The sequence below is a fragment of the Triticum urartu genome, chromosome 2A (genome assembly GCF_056163025.1).
Source record: "Triticum urartu cultivar PI428250 chromosome 2A, HENAU_Tu73, whole genome shotgun sequence".
Lineage (NCBI taxonomy): Eukaryota > Viridiplantae > Streptophyta > Magnoliopsida > Poales > Poaceae > Triticum > Triticum urartu.
The window spans coordinates 273,643,943-273,668,573 of record NC_141874.1 but is presented as its reverse complement, the minus strand read 5'-3'; the positions used below and the strand labels follow the sequence as shown (position 1 = coordinate 273,668,573).

Genomic DNA, 24,631 nt, shown 5'->3' with positions numbered 1-24,631 from the left:
TGAATAATGATATTTTTAAACTTAATCTATTTTCGTTTTTGCTTAGGGATCGTGCTAAAGCTTGGTTTTCGTCTTTGCCTAAAAATAGTATTGATTCATGGAATAAGTGCAAAGATGCTTTTATCTCTAAGTATTTTCCTCCCGCTAAGATCATCTCTCTTAGAAACAATATTATGAATTTTAAGCAACTTGATCATGAGCATGTTGCACAATCTTGGGAGAGGATGAAATTAATGATACGTAATTGCCCTACACATGGTTTGAATTTATGGATGATTATACAAAAAAAATTATGCGGGGTTGAATTTTGCTTCTAGAAATCTTTTAGATTCGGCCGCGGGAGGCACTTTTATGGAAATCACTTTAGGAGAAGCTACCAAACTCCTAGATAATATTATGGTTAATTATTCTCAATGGCACACTAAAAGATCTACTAGTAAAAAGGTGCATGCAATTGAAGAGATTAATGTTTTGAGTGGAAAGATGGATGAACTTAAGAAATTGTTTGCTAATAAGAGTACTCCTACTGATCCCAATGACATGCCTTTGTCTACTTTAATTGAGAATAATAATGAATCGATGGATATGAATTAGGTTGATAGGAACAATTTTGGTAACAATGCATATAGAGGTAATTTTAATTCTTGGTCGTTTCCTAGTAATTCCTCTAATAATTATGGTAATTCCTACAACAATTCTTATGGAAATTATAATAATATGCCCTCTGATTTTGAATCTAGTATTAAAGAATTTATTAGTTCGCAAAAGAGTTTCAATGCTTTGATTGAAGAAAAATTGCTTAAGATTGATGAGTTGGCTAGGAACGTGGATAGAATTTCTCTTGATGTTGATTCTTTGAAACTAATATCTATTCCACCTAAGCATGATATCCATGAGTCTCTCAAAGCCATGAGAATTTCCATTGATGAGTGCAAGGAAAGAACCGCTAGGATGCGTGCAAAAAAGGCTTGCTTTGTGAAAGCGTGTTCTTCTAGTTTTCATGATAATAAGGATGAAGATCTAAAAGTGATTGATGTGTTCCCTATTAAATCCTTGTTTTGCAATATGAATCTTGATAATGATGGGACTGGATATGAGTCAACTTTAGTTAGAAGGCGTCCCAAAAATTTGGAGTTTTTAGATCTTGATGCAAAAATTGGTAAAAGTGGGATTGAAGAGGTTAAAACTTTAGATAGCAACGAACCCACTATGTTGGATTTCAAGGAATTTAATTATGATAATTGCTCTTTGATAGATTGTATTTCCTTGTTTCAATCCGTGCTAAATTCTCCTCATGCTTATAGTCAAAATAAAGCTTTTACTAAACATATCGTTGATGCTTTAATGCAATCTTATGAAGAAAAACTTGAGTTGGAAGTTTCTATCCCTAGAAAACTTTATGATGAGTGGGAACCTAAAATTAAAATAAAAATTAAAGATCATGAATGATATGCTTTGTGTGATTTGGGTGCTAGTGTTTCCACAACCCCAAAAACTTTGTGTGATTTGCTAGGTTTCTGTGGATTTGATAATTGTTCTTTAAACTTGCACCTTGCGGATTCCACAATAAGAAACCTATGGGAAGAATTAATGATGTTATTATTGTTGCAAATAGGAATCATGTGCCCGTAGATTTCATTGTTCTTGATATATATTGCAATCCTTCATGTCATATTATTCTTGGTAGACCTTTCCTTAGAACAATTAGTGCAATTATTGATATGAAGGAAGGGAATATTATATTCCAATTTCCGTTAAGGAAAGGCATGGAACACTTCCCTAGAAATAAAATTAAATTACCATATGAATCTATTATGAGAGCCACTTATGGATTGCCTACCAAAGATGGCAATACCTAGATCTATCCTCGCTTTTATGCCTAGCTAGGGGCATTAAACGATAGCGCTTGTTGGGAGGCAACCCAATTTTATTTTTATTCCTTGCTTTTTGTTCCTGTTTAGTATCTAGCCTCTGTTTTGGTTGTGTTTTTTATGTTTAATTACTGTTTGTGCCCAGTAGAACCGTTGGGAAGACTTGGGGAAATTCTTTGCGATCTTGCTGTAGAAACAGAAACTTTAGCGCTCGCGAGAATTGCTGCCATTTTTTATTGGAGAGTGATATTTATTTAATTATTTTTTAAGATGATTAATAGATAAATTCCTCATGTCCAGCAATTCATTTTAGAATTTTGGGGGTTCCAGAAGTATGCGTTTGATACAGATTACTACAGACTGTTCTGTTTTTGACAAATTCTGTTTTTCGTGTGTTGTTTGCTTATTTTGATGAATCTATGGCTAGTAATGGAGTTTATAAACCATAGAAAAGTTGTAATACAGTAGGTTTAACACCAATATAAATAAATAATGAGTTCATTACAGTACCTTGAAGTTGTGTTTTGTTTTCTTTCACTAACGGAGCTCACGAGATTTTCTGTTAACTTTTATGTTGTGAAGTTTTCAAGTTTTGGTAAAGATTTGATGGATTATAGAACAAGGAGTGGCAAGAGCCTAAGCTTGGGGATTCCCGAGGCACCCCAAGGTAAAATCCAAGGACACCAAAAAGCCTAAGCTTGGGGATGCCCCGGAAGGCATCCCCTCTTTTGTCTTCGTTCATCGGTAACTTTACTTGGAGCTATATTTTTATTCACCACATGATATGTGTTTTGCTTGGAGCTAAATGTCACTTTCATATACTAGTGGGAATTTTACATTATAGAACTTGGCTTGTATATTCCAACTCAATACAAAGTTATCCCCCTCTCTTGTGGAGATCTATTCGATGTAATCTTCTTTTTGCGGTGTGTTTATTGAGACCGATGAATTGTGGGTTTATGATCACGTCTATTTATGAATAATATTTGATCTTCTCTGAATTATTTTATGTATGATTGGTTATATTTGCAAGTCTCTTGGAATTATCCGTTTGGTTTGGCCAACTAGATTGGTAGTTCTTGCCATGGGAGAAGTGCTTAGCTTTGGGTTCGATCTTGCGGTGTCCTTACCCAGTGACAGAAGGGGCAACAAGGCACGTATTGCATCGTTGCCATTGAGGATAACAAGATGGGGTTTATTTCATATTGCATGAATTTATCTCTCTACATCATGTCATCTTGCTTAAGGCGTTACTCTGTTTTTAACTTAATACTCTAGATGCATGCTGGATAGCGGTCGATGAGTGGAGTAATAGTAGTAGATGCAGAATCGTTTCGATCTACTTGTCACGGACGTGATGCCTATATACATGATCATGCCTAGATATTCTCATAACTATGCTCAATTGCTCAAGAGCATAAGTATTCTACGGTGGGTGAACAAATTACTATTGAGCAATTGACAGAATTGAGCATAGTTATGAGAATATCTAGGCATGATCATGTATATAGGCATCACGTCCGTGACAAGTAGATTGAAACGATTCTGCATCTACTACTATTACTCCACTCATCGACCGCTATCCAGCATGCATCTAGAGTATTAAGTTAAAAACAGAGTAACGCCTTAAGCAAGATGACATGATGTAGAGAGATAAATTCATGCAATATGAAATAAATCCCATCTTGTTATCCTCGATGGCAACGATGCAATACGTGCCTTGATGCCCCTTCTGTCACTGGGTAAGGACACCGCAAGATCGAACCCAAAGCTAAGCACTTCTCCCATGGCAAGAACTACCAATCTAGTTGGCCAAACCAAACGGATAATTCGAAGAGACTTGCAAAGATAACCAATCATACATAAAAGAATTCAGAGAAGATTCAAATATTATTCATAGTTAGACTTGATCATAAACCCACAATTCATCGGTCTCAACAAACACACCACAAAAAGAAGATTACATCGAATAGATCTCCACAAGAGAGGGGGAGAACTTTGTATTGAGATTCAAAGAGAGAGAAGAAGCCATCTAGCTACTAACTATGGACCCGAAGGTCTGAGGTAAACTACTCACACTTCATCGGAGAGGCTATGATGATGTAGAAGCCCTCCGTGATGACGGCCCTCTTCCGGCGGAGCTCCGGAACAGGCCCCAAGATGGGATCTCGTGGATACAGAAAGTTGCGGCGGTGGAATTAGGTTTTTGGCTCCTCCTCTGATCGTTTGGGGGTACGTGTGTATATATAGGAGGAAGAAGTACGCCGGAGGAGCAACGAGGGGCCCACGAGGCAGGGGCGCGCCCTAGGGGGGCGCCCCCCACCCTCGTGACCGCCTCTTTTGTTCCTTGGAGCAGGGTCCAAGTCTCCTGGATCACGTTCGGTGAGAAAATCATGTTCCCGAAGATTTTATTCCGTTTGGACGCCGTTTGATATTCTGTTTCTCCGAAACACTGAAATAGGCAAAAAACAGCAATTCTGGGCTGGGCCTCCGGTTAATAGGTTAGTCCCAAAAATAATATAAAAGTGGAAAATAAAGCTCAATATAGTCCAAAACAGTAGATAATATAGCATGGAGCAATCAAAAATTATAGATACGTTGGAGACGTATCAGGCATCCCCAAGCTTAATTCTTGCTCGTCCTCGAGTAGGTAAATGATAAAAAGAGAATTTTTGATGCGGAGTGCTACTTGGCATAATTTCAATGCAAATCTTCTTAATTGTGGTATGAATATTCAGATTAGAAAGATTCAAGAAAATAGTTTATATTGACATAAAAATAATAATACTTCAAGCATACTAACAAAGCAATTATGTCTTCTCAAAATAACATGGCCAAAGAAAGTTATCCCTACAAAATCATATAGTCTGGCTATGCTCCATCTTCACCACACAAAGTATTTAAATCATGCACAACCCTGATGACAAGCCAAGCAATTGTTTCATACTCTAACTTTTTCAATCTTCACGCAATACATGAGCATGAGCCATGGATATAGCACTATAGGTGGAATAGAATGGTGGTTGTGGAGAAGACAAAAAGGAGGGGAAGATAGTCTCACATCAACTAGGCGTATCAACAGGCTATGGAGATGCCCATCAATAGATATCAATGTGAGTGAGTAGGGATTTCCATGCAATGGATGCACTAGAGATATAAATGTATGAAAGATCAAAATGAAACTAAGTGGGTGTGCATCCAACTTGCTTGCTCACGAAGACCTAGGGCATTTTTGAGGAAGCCCATAACTGGAATATACAAGCCAAGTTCTATAATGTAAAATTCCCACTAGTATATGGAAGTGACAACATATGAGACTCTCTATATGAAGAACATGGTGCTACTTTGAAGAACAATATATGAGACTTGCTATATCATGGTGCTACTTTGAAGCACAAGTGTGGAAAAAAAGATAGTAGCATTGCCCCTTTTTTTGGGGGGCCTTCTTTTTTTTCTTTGGCCTTTCTTTTTTTATTGGGACAATGCTCTATTGAATGATGATCATCACACTTTTATTTATTTACAACTCAATGATTACAACTCGATTCAAAAACAAAGTATGACTCTATATGGATGCCTCCAGCGGTGTACCGGGATATGCAATGAATCAAGAGTGAAAAGTATGAAGAAATTATGAATGGTGACTTTGCCACAAATACTATGTCAACTACATGATCATGCTAAGCAATATGACAATGATGAATGTGTCATGATGAACTAGATGGTGGAAAGTTGCATGGCAATATATCTCGGAATGGCTATGGAAATGCCATAATAGGTAGGTATGGTGGCTGTTTTGAGGAAGGTATATGGTAGGTGTATGATACCGACGAAAGGTGTGCGGTATTAGAGAGGCTAGCAAAGGTGGAAGGGTGAGAGTGCGTATAATCCATGGACTCAACATTAGTCATAAAGAACACACATACTTATTGCAAAAATCTAGAAGTTATCAAAGCAAAGTATTACGTGCATGCTCCTAGGGGGATAGATTGGTAGGAAAAGACCATCGCTCGTCCCCGACCGCCACTCATAAGGAAGACAATCAATAAATAAATCATGCTCCGACTTCGTCACATAACGGTTCACCATACGTGCATGCTACGGGAATCACAAACTTTAACACAAGTATTCTTTAAATTTACAACTACTCAACTAGCATGACTTTAATATTATCACCTCCATATCTCAAAACAATTATCATGCTTCATTCTTTTCTTAGTATTCAACACACTCAAAAGAAAGTTTCACAAATCTTGAATACCAAGCATATTATTATTAAGCAAATTACCATGCTATTAAGAGACTCTCAAAATAATTTAAGTGAAGCATGCGAGATCAATAGTTTCTTTAAAACAAATCCACCACCGTGCTCTAAAAGATCTAAGTGAAGCACATAGAGCAAAATTATAATGCTCAAAAGATATAAGTGAAGCACATAAAGCAAAACTACTTAGCTCAAAAGATATAAGTGAAGCACATAGAGCAAAACTACTTAGCTCAAAAGATATAAGTGAAGCACATAGAGCAAAACTACTTAGCTCAAAAGATATAAGTGAAGCACATAGAGTATTCTATCAAATTTTATTTCATGTATGGCTCTCTCAAAAGGTGTGTACAGCAAGGATGATTGTGGCATACTAAGACAGAAAGACACAAATAATACAATACGCTCCAAGCAAAACACATATCATGTTGGTGAATAAAAATATAGCTCCAAGTAAATTACCGATGGAAGTGGACGAAAGAGGGGATGCCTTCCGGGGCATCCCCAAGCTTTGACTTTTTGGTGTCCTTGGATTATCTTGGGGGTGCCATGGGAATCCCCAAGCTTAGGCTCTTTCCACTCCTTGTTCCATGATCCATCAAAAGAATTCACCCAAAACTTGAAAACTTCACAACACAAAACTCAAAATAGAAAACTCGTGAGCTCCGTTAGCGAAAGAAAACAAAAGACCACTTCAAGGTACTGTAATGAACTCATTATTTATTTATATTGGTGTTAAACCTACTGTATTCCAACTTCTCTATGGATTATAAACTATTTTACTAGCCATAGATTCATCAAAATAAGCAAACAACACACGAAAAACAGAATCTGTCAAAAACAGAACAGTCTGTAGTAATCTGTAGCTAGCGCAAGATCTGGAACCCCAAAAATTATAAAATAAATTGCTGGACGTGAGTAATTTATCTATTAATCATCTGCAAAAATAATTAACTAAATAGCACTCTTCAAATAAAAATGACAGTATTTCACGTGAGCGCTAAAGTTTCTGTTTTTTACAGCAAGTTAAACAAGACTTTCCCCAAGTCTTCCCAATGGTTCTACTTGGCACAAACACTAATTAAACACAAAAAACACAACCAAAACAGAGGCTAAATAATTTATTTATTACTAATCAGGAGAAAAAAGCAAGGAATAAAAATAAAATTGGTTTTCCTCCCAACAAGCGCTATCGTTTAACGCCCCTAGCTAGGCATAAAAGCGAGGATAGATCTAGGTATTGCCATCTTTGGTAGGCAATCCATAAGTGGCTCTCATGATAGTTTCATATGGTAATTTTATTTTCTTTCTTGGAAAGTGTTCCATGCCCTTTTTTAATGGAAATTGAAATCTACTATTCCCTTCCTTCATATCAATAATCGCACCAACTGTTCTAAGGAAAGGTCTACCAAGAATAATAGGGCAAGAAGGATTGCAATCTATTTCAAGAGCAATGAAATCTATGGGCACATAATTCCTATTTGCAACAATAAGAACATCATTAATCCTTCCCATAGGTTTCTTAATAGTGGAATCCGCAAGATGCAAGTTTAGAGAGCAATCATCAAAATTACGGAAATCTAGTAAATCACACAAAGTTTTGGGAATAGTAGAGACACTAGCACCCAAATCACACAAAGCGTAAAACTCATGATCTTTAATTTTAATTTTAATAGTTGGTTCCCACTCATCATAGAGTTTTCTAGGGATAGAAACTTTCGACTCAAGTTTTTCTTCATAAGATTGCATCAAGGCATCAACAATATGTTCGGTGAAGGCTTTATTTTGACTATAAGCATGTGGAGAATTTAGCACGGATTGCAACAAGGAAATACAATCAATTAAAGAGCAACTTTCATAATTAAATTCCTTGAAATCCAATATAGTGGGTTTAGCAATATCTAGATTTTTATTTCTTTCAATCCCACTTTCATCAATTTCATCATTAAGATCTAAATACTCCGAATTTTTAGAATGCCTTCTAGGTAAAGGAAGATCATATTCATTTTCATCAAGATTAATATTGCAAAACAAAGATTCAATAGGGGACACATCAATAACTTTTAGATCTTCATCTTGATTTTCATAGGAATCCGGTTTAGCAGCTATCTTATTAACTAAGGTGGCTTGCATATCCGAAATTTCAGCAGTCATCTTTTCTAGACGAGCAATTTGGGATCTTATGCCATCAAATTCTTTAGACATATCATCAAGCTCTTTATTCATATAACTCATAAAACTTTTTTGTTCTTTAAGCTCGTTTCTAATGAAATTATTATGCTCAAATTGCAAAACCATAAATTTCCTAACGTTGTTTTCGATCTCACTAACCTTTTAAGGTGAAGATCACCAAATCTTGGTTGAGCCATAGCGATAAACAAGCAATCTAACACACGAGCAAACAAAAAAAGCAAGCGGGCAAAAAAGAGGCAAATAGAGAGGGAGGATAGAGAGAGAGAGGGCGAATAAAACGGCAAGGGTGAATTGGGGGGAGAGGAAAATGAGAGGCAAATGGCAAATAATGTAATGCGAGAGATAGGGATTGTGATGGGTACTGGTATGTTGACTTTTTGCGTAGACTCCCCGGTAACGGTGCCAGAAATGGCTCGTTGTCGGGAGTCAAATCTTGACTTGCGCGAACCTCCCCGGCAACGGCGCCAGAAATCCTTCTTGCTACGTCTTGAGCTTGCGTTGGTTTTCCCCGAAGAGGAAGAGATGATGCAGCAGAGTAGCGTAAGTATTTCCCTCAGTTTTTGAGAACCAAGGTATCAATCCAGTAGGAGGCCACGCTCAAGTCCCTCGTACCTGCACAAAGCGATAGCTACTCACAACCAACGTGATTAGGGGTTGCCAATCCCTTCACGGTCACTTACGAGAGTGAGATCTGATAGATATAATATTTTTGGTATAAAAATGCAAAGTAAAAAAGTAAAGGGAAAATAAAAAGCAAAGCAAGATTAAAGTGATGGAGATTGATATGATGAGAATAGACCCGGGGGCCATAGGTTTCACTAGTGGCTTCTCTCAAGAGCATAAGTATTCTACGGTGGGTGAACAAATTACTGTTGAGCAATTGACAGAATTGAGCATAGTTATGAGAATATCTAGGCATGATCATGTATATAGGCATCACGTCTGTGACAAGTAGATCGAAACGATTCTGCATCTACTAGTATTACTCCACTCATCGACCACTATCCAGCATGCATCTAGAGTATTAAGTTAAAAATAAAGTAACGCCTTAAGCAAGATGACATGATGTAGAGAGATAAATTCATGCAATATGAAATAATCCCCATCTTGTTATCCTCGATGGCAACGATGCAATACGTGCCTTGCTGCCCCTTCTATCACTGAGTAAGGACACCACAAGATCGAACGCAAAGCTAAGCACTTCTCCCATGGCAAGAACTACCAATCTAGTTGGCCAAACCAAATGGATAATTCGAAGAGACTTGCAAAGATAACCAATCATACATAAAAGAATTCAGAGAAGATTCAAATATTATTCATAGATAGACTTGATCATAAACCCACAATTCATCGGTCTCAACAAACACACCGCAAAAAGAAGATTACATCGAATAGATCTCCACAAGAGAGGGGGAGAACTTTGTATTGAGATTCAAAGAGAGAGAAGAAGCCATCTAGCTACTAACTATGGACCCGAAGGTCTGAGGTAAACTACTCACACTTCATAGGAGAGGCTATGATGATGTAGAAGCCCTCCATGATGACGGCCCTCTTCTGGCGGAGCTCCGGAACAGGCCCCAAGATGGGATCTCGTGGATACAGAAAGTTGCGGCGGTGGAATTAGGTTTTTGGCTCCTCCTCTGATCGTTTGGGGGTACGTGTGTATATATAGGAGGAAGAAGTACGCCGGAGGAGCAACGAGGGGCCCACGAGGCAGGGGGCGCGCCCTAGGGGGGGCGCCCCCCACCCTCGTGACCGCCTCTTTTGTTCCTTGGAGCAGCGTCCAAGTCTCCTGGATCACGTTCGGTGAGAAAATCACGTTCCCGAAGATTTTATTCCGTTTGGACTCCGTTTGATATTCTGTTTCTCCGAAACACTGAAATAGGCAAAAAACATCAATTCTGGGCTGGGCCTCCGGTTAATAGGTTAGTCCCAAAAATAATATAAAAGTGGAAAATAAAGCCCAATATAGTCCAAAACAGTAGATAATATAGCATGAAGCAATCAAAAATCATAGATACGTTGGAGACATATCAGACCGCTAACCAATTCTCACTTATTATGACAGCCAGTTTTCGGCTTTCTCCACTGAGGTACTTAACCAGGTGAGCTGGAAGTACAATCGCAGTGGTTCTCCCTTTACACTCCTAGCTGAATATGCGGAACGTAAGAGGGTAAACACAAGAGCCGGGCAAACCCAACTATTGACCCAAGACATAATTCGGAACCAATTCATATAATGCAATATATGAGACGCCAAGCACATGAAATAGGAACTCGTGATGGGGTGATGCTTGGGGCGGGTTTTATAATCGAGCCCCCAGTCTATGAGCTAATTGCATCTAAAGAAAACATTGTACCGAACTAGTTTGTTTCGGCGTCGAAGAGCGGAAAGAGTTATGCAACATGAATGACTGCAATGTGACCATAAAGAATGGTCTTTATTTCCAATGAACTCGAGACATCTAACCGTACAATCCAAACTACTGGAGCAACTGTTATAGATACTTTATTTTAAAAGTAAATTTTACAAAGGAAAGGTTTACACTGGGCCTTTATGCGTGGTTTGACGTCCCTACTATGACCTGCTGCATATCTTCGCCTTTGCTCTTGAGGGGGGGGAGAGAACTCCTTGGGGGGGGATAGAGATCGGCTGACGGGCCGTTGAGAGAGGGTCTTGAGAAGTCGCAGGAACGTATTAGCTTGATGTCGGATAGGTCCTAGATGGTACCTATGATTGTCTGAAGACGTGTTTGACCACAGCTCGGCTAAGCCGAACACTTGGCCCTTGGATGCTTAGTCCCCGCAGTTGCCCATGGTATTTTAAGCGCGAAGTTGTGCATCTGAGGCACTGCGGCTGGAGTGGGCATGTTGTGGGGTGTGTGTCCCTATTTGCGTTGAGCGTAGGGAGGCTCCGGGAGCTGAGATAGGGCTCAGGCCCGTTTGCTTGCCTCTCGCGCCTTGACGGCGGGCTGGTACTTCGGCCCCTCGTTGCCAATTTGGACTTCAGTTGCCAGAGCTGCTGTACGCTCCTGGATCCGGAGTGAGCGCTCCATGTTGCCATTAACAGTGGTAACACCCTTGGGATCCGGGCATCTTTAGCTTCAGATATGCGTAATGAGGGATGGCATTGAAGCGAGCGAACGTCGTATGGCCAAGAAGTGCGTGATAGCCACCGTAGAAAGGGACGATGTCGAAGATCAAATCTTCACTGCAAAAGTTGTCAGGTGAGCCGAACACTACTTCCAAAGTCATAGTGCCCGAGCAGCGGGCTTCGATGCCTAGGATTACTCCTTTTAAAGGTGGTGTTGTTGGGTTTGATCCTTTACGGATCAATACTCATTTTCCTTACTGTATCTGAATAAATCAGATTGAGGCTACTACCTCCGTCCATGAGGACTCTAGTTAGGTGATACCCATCGATAACGGGGTTAAGCACCAGGGTTGCCGATCCTCCATGGCGGATACTGGTTGGGTGGTCCATGCGATCGAAGGTGATCGAGCATGCCGACCATGGGTTGAATTCGGGGCCACCGGCTCTACGGTGTAGACGTCCCAACGCGTGCGCTTCCTCTCCTTCTTAGGTATGTGCGTGGCAAGATCATGTTCATAGTTTTTACCTCAGGAGGGAATTTCTTCTGGCCACGAGGCTCATCATCGTCCTTGCTGCGGGGGCCCTTGCCTTGCTCCTCGGCTATGAGTTTGCCAACCTGTTTGATCACCCAACAGTTACGGTTGGTGTGGTTGGCGGGCTTTTCTGGGGTGCCGTGGATCTGGCGGGGCCTATCCAGGATTTTGTCGAGCGCGGTCGGGCCGTCCTTATTCCCTTTAGAGGGCTTCTGTGGTCCCGATTTTAAGTTGTTAAATCCAACATTTACTATCGTGTCCTCGGCTTCACCACCGTTGTGCCGACGCTTGTTCTTGTTGCGTCGTGGTTTCCCGTTTCTGTCCCGGACTTCTGAGGTGCCGGTGTCTTCGTGGTTGTTGCTTCTACGAGCCAACGAGCTGTCTTCGCCCGCACAAAAGCGGGCCATGAGTGAGGTAAGGGCCGACATTGTCTTCGTCCTGAGTGCTGTGTCTAAACACGGCTATCGACTCAACATCCAGACAGTCGACGATTTGGTTCTTATTAGTCAAGAACCGATTCCAAAATTGCCGGGTTGACTCACCGGGCTGTTGGACCACGTGGCTCGGGTCATCGGCATCTGGAGGCCGAACATAAGTGCCTTGAAAGTTAGCTCGGAAAGCATCCCCGAGCTCTTCCCAGCTCCCTATGGAGTTTTCGGGGAGGCGTCGTTCAACCAATGCCTGGCTGGTCCTTTAAGCTTTAATGGCAGGTATTTTATGGCGTGGAGATCATCTCCTTGGGCCATATGAATGTGGAGAAGGAAGTCTTCAATCCACACGATCGGGTCTGTTGTCTCATCGTATTGTTTGATGTTTACGGTTTTAAACCCTTCGGGAAACTAATGCTACATCACCTCATCTGTAAAACACACTGGGTGAATGGCGCCCCTAACCCGGGCCACGTCACGCCGGAGATCGGCTGCCATCCGGGCCCAGTGCTGCTCCCGAGCTCTATCGTATCAGTCGCGCCAAGCTTGGTATCCATCCCGTCCAGCGGGAGTGTATCCTCTAGATCCATATATGGATCTTGTCTGACTTGCTCTAGTGGCCAGGTCGTGTCGTAGGTCGTATGGGTCCTCTAGCAACATTGGTTCCTTGCCTCTCTGACTAGGTAGTGCGGTCGGTCTTCGGCCTCTCCAGCTATCATGTCCCTTCCTCGAGGGGGCGGTTGGGCTGGTGTGCCTAAGTATATCTTGGGGGTGCAGGCTCAAGGGCCTCGTCATTGAATTGTGGCAACAAACATCGGCGTAGGTAGGTTTTGTTCTGATCTTGCCGCTCATTGCCATACCCTTCTTCGGCTGCTAGGACTTTCGTCCATCTGTCATTGAGGGTGTCTTGTTCAGCTTTCATCTGCTTCTTCTTCTTCTTCAGGCTTCGTGAAGTGGCTATAAGTTGCCGCTTGAACCGTTCTTGATCCAATGGGTCCTCAGGGATGATTAAATCCTCAGCTCCAAGGCTGACCTCCTCTTCGGAGAGAGGGAGGTGGTTGCTGTCCTTGTAGTCATTGAGGTCCTCGAGGTTGTACTGATCCTCGCGCCCCTCCGAGTCATCGAGCTGTTGCTCGGGGGCAACATGGTCGTCGAGGTCTTCCATATTGTCTGGGGTATCATTTTTCTCTGGTGCCCATGTTGCTTTCCCTGCCCCTATGCCCCTTGGATCGTCTGCGCTATCGTCGATGTTTGGGCGGCTCCTCGCCGGGCTTATCGCCATCTTTTCTGGGGGTGTCGTTGTCGTTCTTCCCATTGGTGCCATTGCCCTTATCGTTGGGGGTGTCCACCATATAGACATCGTAGGTGGAGGTGGTTGTCCATCGTCCAGTAGTGGGAGGGGTAGTAGCAGTATGAGCCGTGGCGTCGACATCTTCATCCATGTCGTCGGCCTCCTCAGAAGCGTAGTTCAGCAAGTCGGTTAAATCTTCGACTGTGGCTACTAAGTGGGTGTGGGTGGGATGTAAAATTCCCCATGGCCTGCCTCAAGACCGATCTGAGCATAGGTCAAGGACGGGTCATCCGTAATATTCATCGTCTGGATCCGATCTAGCATCTTGCTTAATAGGGAGAGACTAGCCGGATCGGTATCCGAGATTTCTTCGAAGCCAACCTCCGGTATGGTGGTGTGAGGGGCGAGTCTGGCCAAGATTGACTCCTGGTCTTCGGATGCCAAAGTCATATCCGGGCTTGAGGCCGGATCCGAGGAAAGGGCCAACCCAGGGATAGGGTCGGAAAGAGAGTTCGAAGTCAAACCTTCAGTGTTTTCGAGTTCTTCAAGCAAGGCTGAGAACCCGGCGAAGATCAGATCGCCTCGAGCATCAACGACGTACTCTAAGTTGCCGAACCTGATTTGACGCTCAGGGGCAAAGCGTCGACCTGGTCGAGGTGACCCTACGAGTTGGCGTGCAAACGATGCCGCCGAACATGTAGAGCTGGCTGGGAACAAAGATGTCCCTGGTGCGGATGCCGTCTCCGATGACTAGGCGAGCCATCGATCCTTCGACGATCCCACAACGGAACTCTCAATGAAAGCACCAATGTCAGTGTCAAAACCGGCGGATCTCGGGTAGGGGGTCCCGAGTTGTGGATCTTGTATCAATGGGGAACATGGGACACATGGGCAGTATTTTCCCAGGTTGGGCCCTCTCGAAGAGGTAAAACCCTCTGTCCTGCTTGATTGTATTGATATGTATAGGATGGTTACAGAGTCGATCTACCACGAGATCAGATGAACTAAACCCTAGGTAAGTAGGATGATGGTTCTTCTTCTAGCCTCTACGGACTAAACCCTCTTGTTTATATAGACACCAGGGGTACTAGGGTTACATATGGTCGGTTACAATAAAGTGATAAACATGTCGATTCTCCTATCTTGACTTGGAGGACACACCAAGGCTTCGAAGGTTTCTTGTCCGGACACGAAGTCGCCTTATAGCTCGGCCATCTAGTAGTTGCAGAGCGGCCCACCCATCCAGCCCATAAGAGATAGACAGCAACCCAAGGACACCTTAGTCCAGGACTCTCTCACACGGGGCGTGCCAGATTCTGACGAGATCCAGAGCGACGCGCCACCCCCACCTAGCCACACGTTCAGATCCGGTGGCGAGCTTCGCCTCGCCATGCCCTGTCCCACACCATAGTCGTGGTGGCCGGAGTTGTCTTCGATGCGCACAGCCGCGTCGTCACCCGCCTCATCTGCTTGCCAAGAGCACTGCTGCAGCCGCGAGATGGGGCAGAGTAGGCGACGGCGAGGAGCACCCGAGGTCATCGAAGTCATGCCCAAAATCCCAGCCATGGTCGCACTAGAGGCCAGGAGCAGCGGATCTAGCTTGGGGAAGGAAGCAGCGGAGGGAGCGTGACGCGCGTCATCGGCGGCCGGAGGAATCAGCCGATGTAGGTGGCAATGTCATAGGTGGTCGTGGGAGGAGAAAGGGTCGTCGTAGGTGTAGTGGGGGTGTGGGGCGGATTTGGCAGCCGCCTGGTCTGTGAGGAGAGGGGTATGAGACGAAGTGGTGGGTGTCAGCGGCGATGTGGGTACGGGAGTCGACGAGGCGATGAGTTTTTTTTCTCTTTGGCTTCGAAGTGGGAGACTAGGAGCTGAGGTTCGAGAGAGGCCAGCAACAGGTGGCAGTCAACATGGGATGTTCAAGGCAAAACCGGGAGACGTCAACCCAATACCACTCCGTTTCTGGTTTTGGACTAATTGTGTCCGATTTTGAGACACGAGGGACGAAATGTCTTCCGAAATTTTTCGAGGGACCAAATGTATACTTTTGGTGAATATAAGAGATCAAAACATACTTTTCTCTAAAGTTAAACCAACATAAATAGAGTAATTTAGAATAATCTAACCAAATTGCTATGTTCCCAAAATCACGTCCTGCATTAACTCAATTAAATTAAAAAAATCTTATCAAAATCATAACTAAATTGAAATTTTCCTTTCCTTCCCCTACAAATATTCAAATCAAATCTTATCAAAACCTTGATTAAACCAAAACTTTCCTTGTATTCTCTACCCATACTCAAATTAAAATTAAATCTTATCAAAATATAAAATATGGTAAGTGTAAGTGTTTTTTAGATGGAGATATAATTAGTGTTGAGCCATCAAAATACGTAAATTAGCTGGTTATTATTCACTTCTCAGTCTCAGTCCTTCCTCACAATTTCGTGCGCCTCGTCACCCGGCAATCTCTCCGCCGGCGACGGGAGACGAGAGACGAGACAACATGCCAGACCCTCTTCTGCACCCGAGCCTTCTCGCAGGCGTGGAGTGAAGAAGCGAATGATCCCGACTTTGATATGTTTCTTCTTTTACTGGTGATGTTGGTGAGGAACCCTATCTTTGATCCGATGGATTGCTGTAATGACATTCTTCATTCTCGGGTATCAGTTCTGTTTTTATGTTGCTTGCAGCAATCAAATCCAAATCTAACCGAGCTCTCCACAGATTACGCCAGTGTTCTTCAGCGCGCAAGATCGATTTCAGTTGACCCCACAAGAGTCGCCGCAGTTTATATTCCAAGAATCTTTTAGGGGGATTCAGTTGAACCTCCATGCCCGCGCTGAGACTTCCCCTGGAAATCAAGATTCAAGAACCATCTCCATCAATGGATGACGCGGGAGGGGACATACTCCCGTCTCTCGGCCGCGTGCGCCTCGGTGATCTCGCGGCCGTCGAGGGCCTCGCTTCCGACAGCTACAAGATATGCGTATCGACACTGATGCAGTCGCTGGCTCAGTACTCGGCAGCCATCATCCAGCTGCCTCCGGCCGATGCTGCCCTCTTAAGGTCTGGTCTGGACTCGGCTCGCCTCTTCTTCCACCAGTGAGTGTATGATTCGGTGGGCGATGTTGTCCATTCGGATGACGCCCGCGAGTGGAAGACATCTTGTTACTACGCAGATCCTCAAATGTGGCTGGAAATGTATGATTATAGGCCTGGTGTTAGTGTCAGAGAGCATGGTGGCGCAATGGAATTGTCTCCGTCTGGGCTGCCCGACATATTTTCAATGCTTGGGAAAGTTTGCCGAGATATCTTGGATGCGGTTAGCTTCTCACTGAATCTCCGTAGTTGTGTGTTTACTGAGATACTCGGCAACATGCCATTGAGAAGCCAGGAAGTGTCGTCCTCTGTTCTTTCAGCATGTTGCCATTCGAGGCCATCATTTGAAGAAGCACAGCAGCATGGTATTGCTTCTCCTGATGACAGTCAATTGCTCGTGTTTTCTGAGCAGGAGCAACAGATCGACAAGGCTTTGCTTACACTAGTTAAGTCTGATAGGTCAGGCTTATATATCAAGGACTTGCATGGGCGCTGGATTCTTGTTGATGGGGACCTTGGTCCACATGATATTGTTGTATATCCTGGCCTTGCACTTTATCAGGAAACCTCTGGCTATGTAAATCCAGCTGTGCACAAGACAGAGGTTGGAAATTTGCAGGAATGTATGTTTGGGCGTTGTTCTTTGGCGTTTAAGCTCACACCGAGATTTGTTGCTAGGCCTGGTGGTTCAGAGATGGGAGCTGCTGGTCATGGTGTTGATACTCAGTTTCAGGCCCCCATAACAGTTACTGAGTTCATGCAAACAAATCGTTCCGCTGATCAACTTTTTCCCAAGAACAATGAATCATCATCCCAGTCAGAGCAGGATGGTAAGTTATTACCTCCCAGTCTTTGCTATGTGAATTATGCTTGAAGCTATTGTTGTGCCCCCATGTTGTTGTTATTTCCTCCAGGACGAGCACATTCCTTATTCCTTCTGTCCTAATTTACGAGCCATAGTCTGACTGCCAAAAGTCATGCTTTGTTCTAGATAATATATCTGATGCATAATGTGGTGCAGTCTCACAGAAGTATAATTTGTCATATATGAGTTCTGGGTGGTGGAGTGCAAGGATACACGAGCGGAACAAAATTAAAGAGGGGCCAAGATTGATTGCTAGATCAATTAGGCCCTAATTTTGATGCTAAATCAGATCAGCATAGGAGCTTCACATAGGGCTATTAATCAAGGGGATTTCAAGCTTGAGGGTAGGCCATGTATCACCCCGGACCGGCAATATGCAGATGTAGCAACCTCGGCTAGCCTCTACATAATATCGATCCTAAGGCGCCACCTTCACACGATGTACATGTGGAACGTGCATGCCATCTGGGTGGAACGGTCGGTATCACAACACAAGTCACGAAAGAATCTGCAACAACAACATAGATAAACACAACAACTCCGGAGGGTCAAATTTAACGAATGAATACAACAAGGCCCTTTAGACCAAAATACAACTCATACAACGGAAGCAAATATACAACTCATACAACGGAAGCAAATATACCTTAGACATGTAAATAATACAAATGCTTTAAGAAGGCTTTAAAGAAAAGCAAAGGGCGTCCATATCCCTGCCAAGATCATTGTCTGTGGGATAACCACCTGACATTGTCCATCAACACACGTGCTTCCTGAAATGCTACCGTCTGGATTGCAACAATCCATGGAAAAAAGAATAATTAAGCAAGGTGAGTACTCAACTGTACTTGCAAGACTTATATCAGATCTGCACTACATATGCATCATTCTCAAGGAATGGGTATGTATGTGGTTTCAGTGGCTTCAAGCGCTAAGCATTCTATAGAGACACGCTGCAACTTGCGTCTATTAGAGATAAGGAATGAGAGCGCATAAGTAAGGCTCGCATATGAACCAATTATGCCTGCTGTAAAAGATAACACTACCTTGCATTCTTCCTCGCATCTCCCTGTTAGGAAGTATCAGTATAGGTCTAGAAGTCCTTATTAGACTATGTTTCCTTTCCTTGTACCCCATGGGCTATGCAATAGAGATAAGTTGCTTCCATAACATAGTATTAGAGCTTACGTTTTTTTAGCACGCGCAACTCGTGCTATTGATCCACTATCGCGTCGCCACCAAACTTTTTGGTCCCGTTGTTTTCTTTTCTCTCTTCCGTAGCCGCCGGATTTCTCACGGCTGCTGCTGCTGCTACCTCCACACCTAGGCTGGCTCCTTCCCTCGTCCCATCCGCCCCCATGGTGTGCTGCCCGCCACTCCTGATCGAGCCGTCTGCTTCTGGATCGAACGTAGGATCAAGCCGCTAGTTGCCGATCTTCGACGAATCTCGCCGCCAGCCAGCCTCTGGATCGAACACAGGATTGAGCCGGCTACCTCTGGATCCGATCTCCGCCGCCGGCCGCCAGATTTTGCCCCGCTGCATCCGCCGGTTCCTCTTCTTGGCTGGTTGTGCTCTGCTTTCGTTCACCAGGAGCTTCTGCTAGCCTTTGCTAGCTGCCACCGGCCGCTGTTCTCGCTGGGTATGCATCGCCCTCGCCGCCCGCTGGCTCTTGACGATGTTTCCTATATTGGTCCTGTCTCGCACATGCGTCGTGTTTCGTTGTTGTGTGCTCTTCTGCTGCCATTGCATATAGTCTAGTATGTGCTTTCTAGTTTTCTTTGTTTCCCGCTGCGTCCATCAAATCCGTTGATATTTTGTGTTTCTCATGTGTCGGAGTAATGGGCCACGGGTAGGCCAACCCAAGGCCCAGAACCTTTCAAAGCATCGGGGCAGGCTGCGCCCCTCAAGACCCCAAGACGACGAGCCGCCCTCTAAGGAGCCGACGGCAAGACGGCCGACTGACCACTCACGGCCGAGTCCCAGGGACGACTGCAGGGATAAGCCGACTCCTGACTGGCGACTTCCAGAGAAGCCGGCTTTGGGGAGTCGGCCTGCGACTCCAACAAACCCCATGACCTCATCGAGAGAGATGGGGCAGGGGAGTGGCTACAGTGAAGCTCACTCCCGCCCCTTACCAAGGACAGACATGGCCACAGCACGCCATACCCCAGAGGATCTCCGTGCGGCGTGGCACTGTTGCCATACCGGCCCTGACATCAGCACCACAGGATCGAATCATGTACCCACGACGGCTTGTTTGTACGGCCCAAAGGCAACGGGTCCCACCAGTCAGTGAGACCCCAGGAGACGGCAAGAGGCCCACTAGTCGGCCCCGGGGAGTCGGCCGAGCCCTCCCCCGAGGGCCACACGCCATTAATCAAGATGTGATGGAGAGTGGCAATAGTGATCGCCCGCCAGACGGCGGGACTGTTGCCACGACCCCATGATCAAGCCCGCGTCACCAGGAGCACGGCTACAGTAATCAGCCGCTGGCAAGACCCGCCCGCGGCGGACGCGGCCTGTCGGTTCCGTACCAGGCCAGTCGGCGGGGCCCACCAGTCGGCGGGCCCCAGCGGACGGCGGGGAAGACGGAGGCCATAGGCGCTGATGGTTGGGCCCGCGTCTAGCCGGATTACCATTGTACCCCCAGGGGGTAGGCCTATATAAACCCCCCAGGGCACCCATGCAAAGGGTCGGAACCCATTAGCTCTAGACCAGATCATATAGAAGGGAGAGAGCTAGCCTTGCCCTCTCCTGCCTCCAGAAACAGCTCAAGGAGCAACCGTGTAGACACTTTGCCATAGTGATCATGCGGAGACTCCGCAGAGCATCAGTAGGGGTATTATCTCCCCGGAGAGCCCCGAAGCTGGGTAAGATTCGTTGGCGTGCATGTTTTCGCCTCATCCCGTTTCCAGGCACCGGCGACGTTCTACTCGCCCCCACCATGATAAGCCATCCTTTGGCATATGTCGCACCTAACCCCCGACATTTGGCGCCCACCGTGGGGCATGGTGCACCGCCATCCGGAGACCTGATCTGAACGGGAACCCTTTTCCTCCCTGGCGAGCGCAGCCAGCCAAGCACGCCAGACGGGGTTTGCGCCGACGCACTGCGCGGCGTTGAGATCGCCTGCGCGGCTAGCTGCCTGGCCGAACTTGTCGGCGAGGTTCGCCTCTCCGACGAACCTGCATCCAACGCAGGCACGGGCGGCTCTGAGAGCCTCCTCGCGGGCCTCCTCGATCAACTCCACGTATCCGGCGAGCCTGCCGTAGACTTGGAGTCTGTAGGCTCCACCGACCCGATGCTGGTCGACTCCGACACCGCGTCGCTCGACGCGTTCCCCAGCAATGTGGTGGTTTACGACGAACCTCTCCCTCGCGCGGAGAGCGACGGAAGCACCGTCATCGAGGTGCTCGTCATCGGTCATGACGAGTTCCCCGGCGGAGGAGCGCACGACTCACTCGGCGCGGCGCTACAAGACCTAACTGCGCCCATTCTGGAAGACGCTGACGCAGAGACGTTGGAGGCGCGCCGCCTTCAGCTCGTTGAAGGCGCGAAGAAGCTGGCCAGCATGAGACGCTTGTCAGAAGCCTACCAGCGGGAGATGGATCGCGCCGTTGGCGGCTCGCCGGCCACGGCGGGGCCCAGCCGCCTTGGCGCGGTCCAGCAGTGCGGCATAGCCATCGCCGATCTGTTTGGGGCAAGCCGCTCTGTGTACGCTACACCAGCGGAGAACATCCGAGCCGCCCAGGCAGCGGCGGACGAGCTGGACAATTTCGAGGGCGAAGAACGCCGCCTCATGATGGAGCGAGTCCAGCGGCTCCTCGACGCGGCTGCCGCACAGAACGAGGCCGGCTGCCGCACGGAGGCGCCGCAGCGGCAAAACGATGACCTTCGCCGAGATCAAGGCGCGACGTCTCGGACGCCGACTGGCGGCGCCCGAGGAAGAAGAGACAAGGATCCAGCTGTCAGCCACGGTCAGACTCGCATTACCATAGAGCGCGACCGAGACGGCCGCCCAAGAGCAGTGGAACGACGGGACGACTGTCCGCCTCCCCCTCCTCGCAAGGAGAGGCGAGTCTCCCTGCCGCCTGTTGACCATCTGACTCTCGGCGACCGCCTTGGCCGCCGAGAGGGAGTTGGAGAGAATGACGCCCGCCACCGGATCGACCGACTTCACCGATCCCTAGCGCTAGAAGAAGACGAGCTGGGTCCGCCTTGTTTCGGGCCCCGCATTCGGGACGAGCCCTTCCCCAGAGGGTTCACGCTCCCAAGAGACACGCCCAAGTATACCGGATCCGTGAAGCCGGAAGACTGGCTAGTCGACTACTCCACGGCTGTCAGTATAGCAAACGGCAACAAGCGTGTCGCCGTAAAGTACGTTCCGCTCATGCTCCAGGGCACGGCCCGGACATGGCTGAACAACCTGAAACCCCGCAGCATCAACAGCTGGGTCGACTTCACCGAAGCGTTCGTCCGCAACTTCACCAGCACGTACAAGCGTCCTCCCAAGCCTCGTCAGCTCTCCTTGTGCGTGCAAGGCCCCGACGAGTCGACTCGCGATTACCTCACGCGTTGGGCCGAGCTTCGGAACTCCTGCGAGGGCGTGCACGAGGTGCAGGCCATCGAGTACTTCACAGCCGGGTGCAGAGAAGGCATCCTCCTCAACCACAAGCTCCTCTGCGACGAGCCAGAAACCCTCGACGAGCTGCTGATCATAGCGGACAAGTACGCCATGGCTGACTCCTCCATGAAGGCGGAGATTCAAATCAGCACGACTCGCAAAGTGGCCCCTCAAGCTCCAAGAACTCCGGCGGGAGACGCCAATCGGCGACAACAGCAGGGCGACCACAAGAGCAAGGCCCCGCAGCCGGCTTCCAGCAGCCGGCAGGTCACGACCGTTGAAGCCCAGCAGCCGGATGGGAAGCCTCCGCCCAAGCGACAGAAAGGGGGCAAGCCAAACTGGTTGCCGGCCTTCTCCTACGAGCAGACCTTGGATGGACCTTGCAAGTTCCATAGCGGCGTGAAGCCATCGAATCACACCACCCGGAAGTGCCACTGGCTCACCAGGATCGCCAAGGGAGACGACCTCCTGCCTCCCCCGCCTGCTGGGTAGCCGCCTCCGCCTCCGCCCCAGCAGCCGGTTGCCAGGCCAGTTGGCGTAGTACAAGACGAGTACCCTGAAGAACACGGAGCCTACGTGGTGTTTACCAGTATGGCTGATGATCGACGCAGCAGGCGGCTGCAGCGACAAGAGGTGAATGCGGTAGCATCAGAGACGCCTGAGTTCATGCACTGGTCTGAGAAGCCCATCAGCTGGAGCAGGGCTGACCACCCAGAGGTTATGCCAAGTTCGGGCTCCTATGCTTTGGTCTTGGACGCCACCTTTGCTATGGATAGACGAGCCGCGCGTTTCTCGCGGGTTCTGATAGACGGAGGCAGCAGCATCAATATCCTATACAAGGACACCATGGAGAAGTTAGGAATCAAGCAAAGACAGATTCAGAACAGCCGGACTGTGTTCCACGGCATTGTTCCTGGACTTTCCTGCTCACCAATCGGCAAGATCCTGATGGACGTCCTCTTTGGAGACAAAGATCACTTCTGCCGAGAGTCTGTTTGGTTTGAGGTGGTGGACCTCGAGAGCCCATACCATGCGCTGCTCGGCCGACCCGCCTTGGCCAAGTTCATGGCGGTCCACCACTACGCCTACCTCAAGATGAAGATGTCCAGTTCCAGGGGAATTCTGACTGTAGCCGGCGACTACCGGAAGTCGTCTGCTTGTGCGGCTGAAAGCAGTCGGCTGGCCGAGTCCCTGGTAATCGCGACCGAGAAGCGGCTCCTTGAGCGAGTTGTGGCGATGGCCGGCAAGCAGCCTGAGGTATCGCCCAACCCAAAGGAGTCGGGGGCTGAGGGTTCGTTCAAGCCGAGCAAAGAGACAAAGAAGATACCCTTGGATCCGGAGCACCCAGAGAGGTACGCCGTCGTAGGTGCAAACCTCGACAGCAAATAGGAAGGCGAGCTCGTCGATTTCCTCCATTAGAATCGGGACATCTTCGCATGGTCCTCCAAAGACATGCCATGTGTACCGATGGAATTCGCCGAGCACAAGTTACATGTCCGATCTGATGCAAAGCCGGTCAGGCAGCCCCTGTGCCGCCTATCAGAAGAGAAGAGAAGAGTTGTCGGAGAAGAGATAGCCCGACTCCTAGCAGCCGGCTTCATTATGGAAGTATTCTTTCCAGAATGGCTAGCAAATCCGGTCCTGGTATTGAAGAAGAACAAGCAGTGGCGAATGTGTATTGATTACACGAGCCTCAACAAGGCCTGCCCAAAGGACCCATTTGCTCTACCAAGAATCGATCAGGTGATAGACTCCACAGCCGGATGCGAGCTGTTGAGTTTTTTGGATGCATACTCAGGATATCACCAGATCAAGCTGAACCTGGCTGACAGACTGAAGACCGCCTTCATCACGCCGTTTGGAGCCTTCTGCTACCTCATCATGACGTTCGGCTTAAGGAACGCCGGCGCCACCTTTCAGCGTTGCATTCAGAAGTGCCTCCGCAAGCAGCTCGGCAGAAACACCCACGTCTACGTGGACGACGTGGTGGTGAAGACGGAAAAGCGTGGAACACTGCTGGAAGACCTCAAGGAGACCTTTGAGAACCTGCGCCGATTCCAGATCAAGCTCAATCTCGAGAAGTGTGTCTTCGGAGTACCAGTCGGCCAGCTCCTTGGATTCCTGGTCTCTGAACGCGACATAGAATGCAACCCAGTAAAGATCAAGGCCATTGAGAGAATAGAGGTACCCAGCCGACTGCTGGATGTGCAAAAGTTCACCGGCTGCTTAGCGTCCATCAGCTGATTCATCAGTCGGCTGGGCGAGAAAGCCCTCCCCTTATACCAACTCATGAAGAAGACCACTTTTTCGAGTGGAATCATAAGGCAGACGAAGCTTTTCTCCAGTTGAAGAAGATGCTGACTACTCC

The 24,631-nt window shown here is 46.9% G+C and overlaps 1 protein-coding gene across 1 annotated transcript in view; it reads left to right on the top strand.

Annotated features, from left to right (window-relative positions):
* The first annotated feature begins 16,082 nt into the window (after window positions 1-16,082).
* The window catches only part of LOC125537337 (2-oxoglutarate (2OG) and Fe(II)-dependent oxygenase superfamily protein), a 42,831-nt gene continuing 34,282 nt past the window's right edge, over window positions 16,083-24,631 (top strand). Inside the window, 2 exon segments of the mRNA XM_087543739.1 lie at window positions 16,083-16,277; window positions 16,399-17,603. Of these exon segments, the coding sequence (XP_087399865.1) occupies window positions 16,505-17,603 (1,099 nt within the window). The 5' untranslated portion in view covers window positions 16,083-16,277; window positions 16,399-16,504.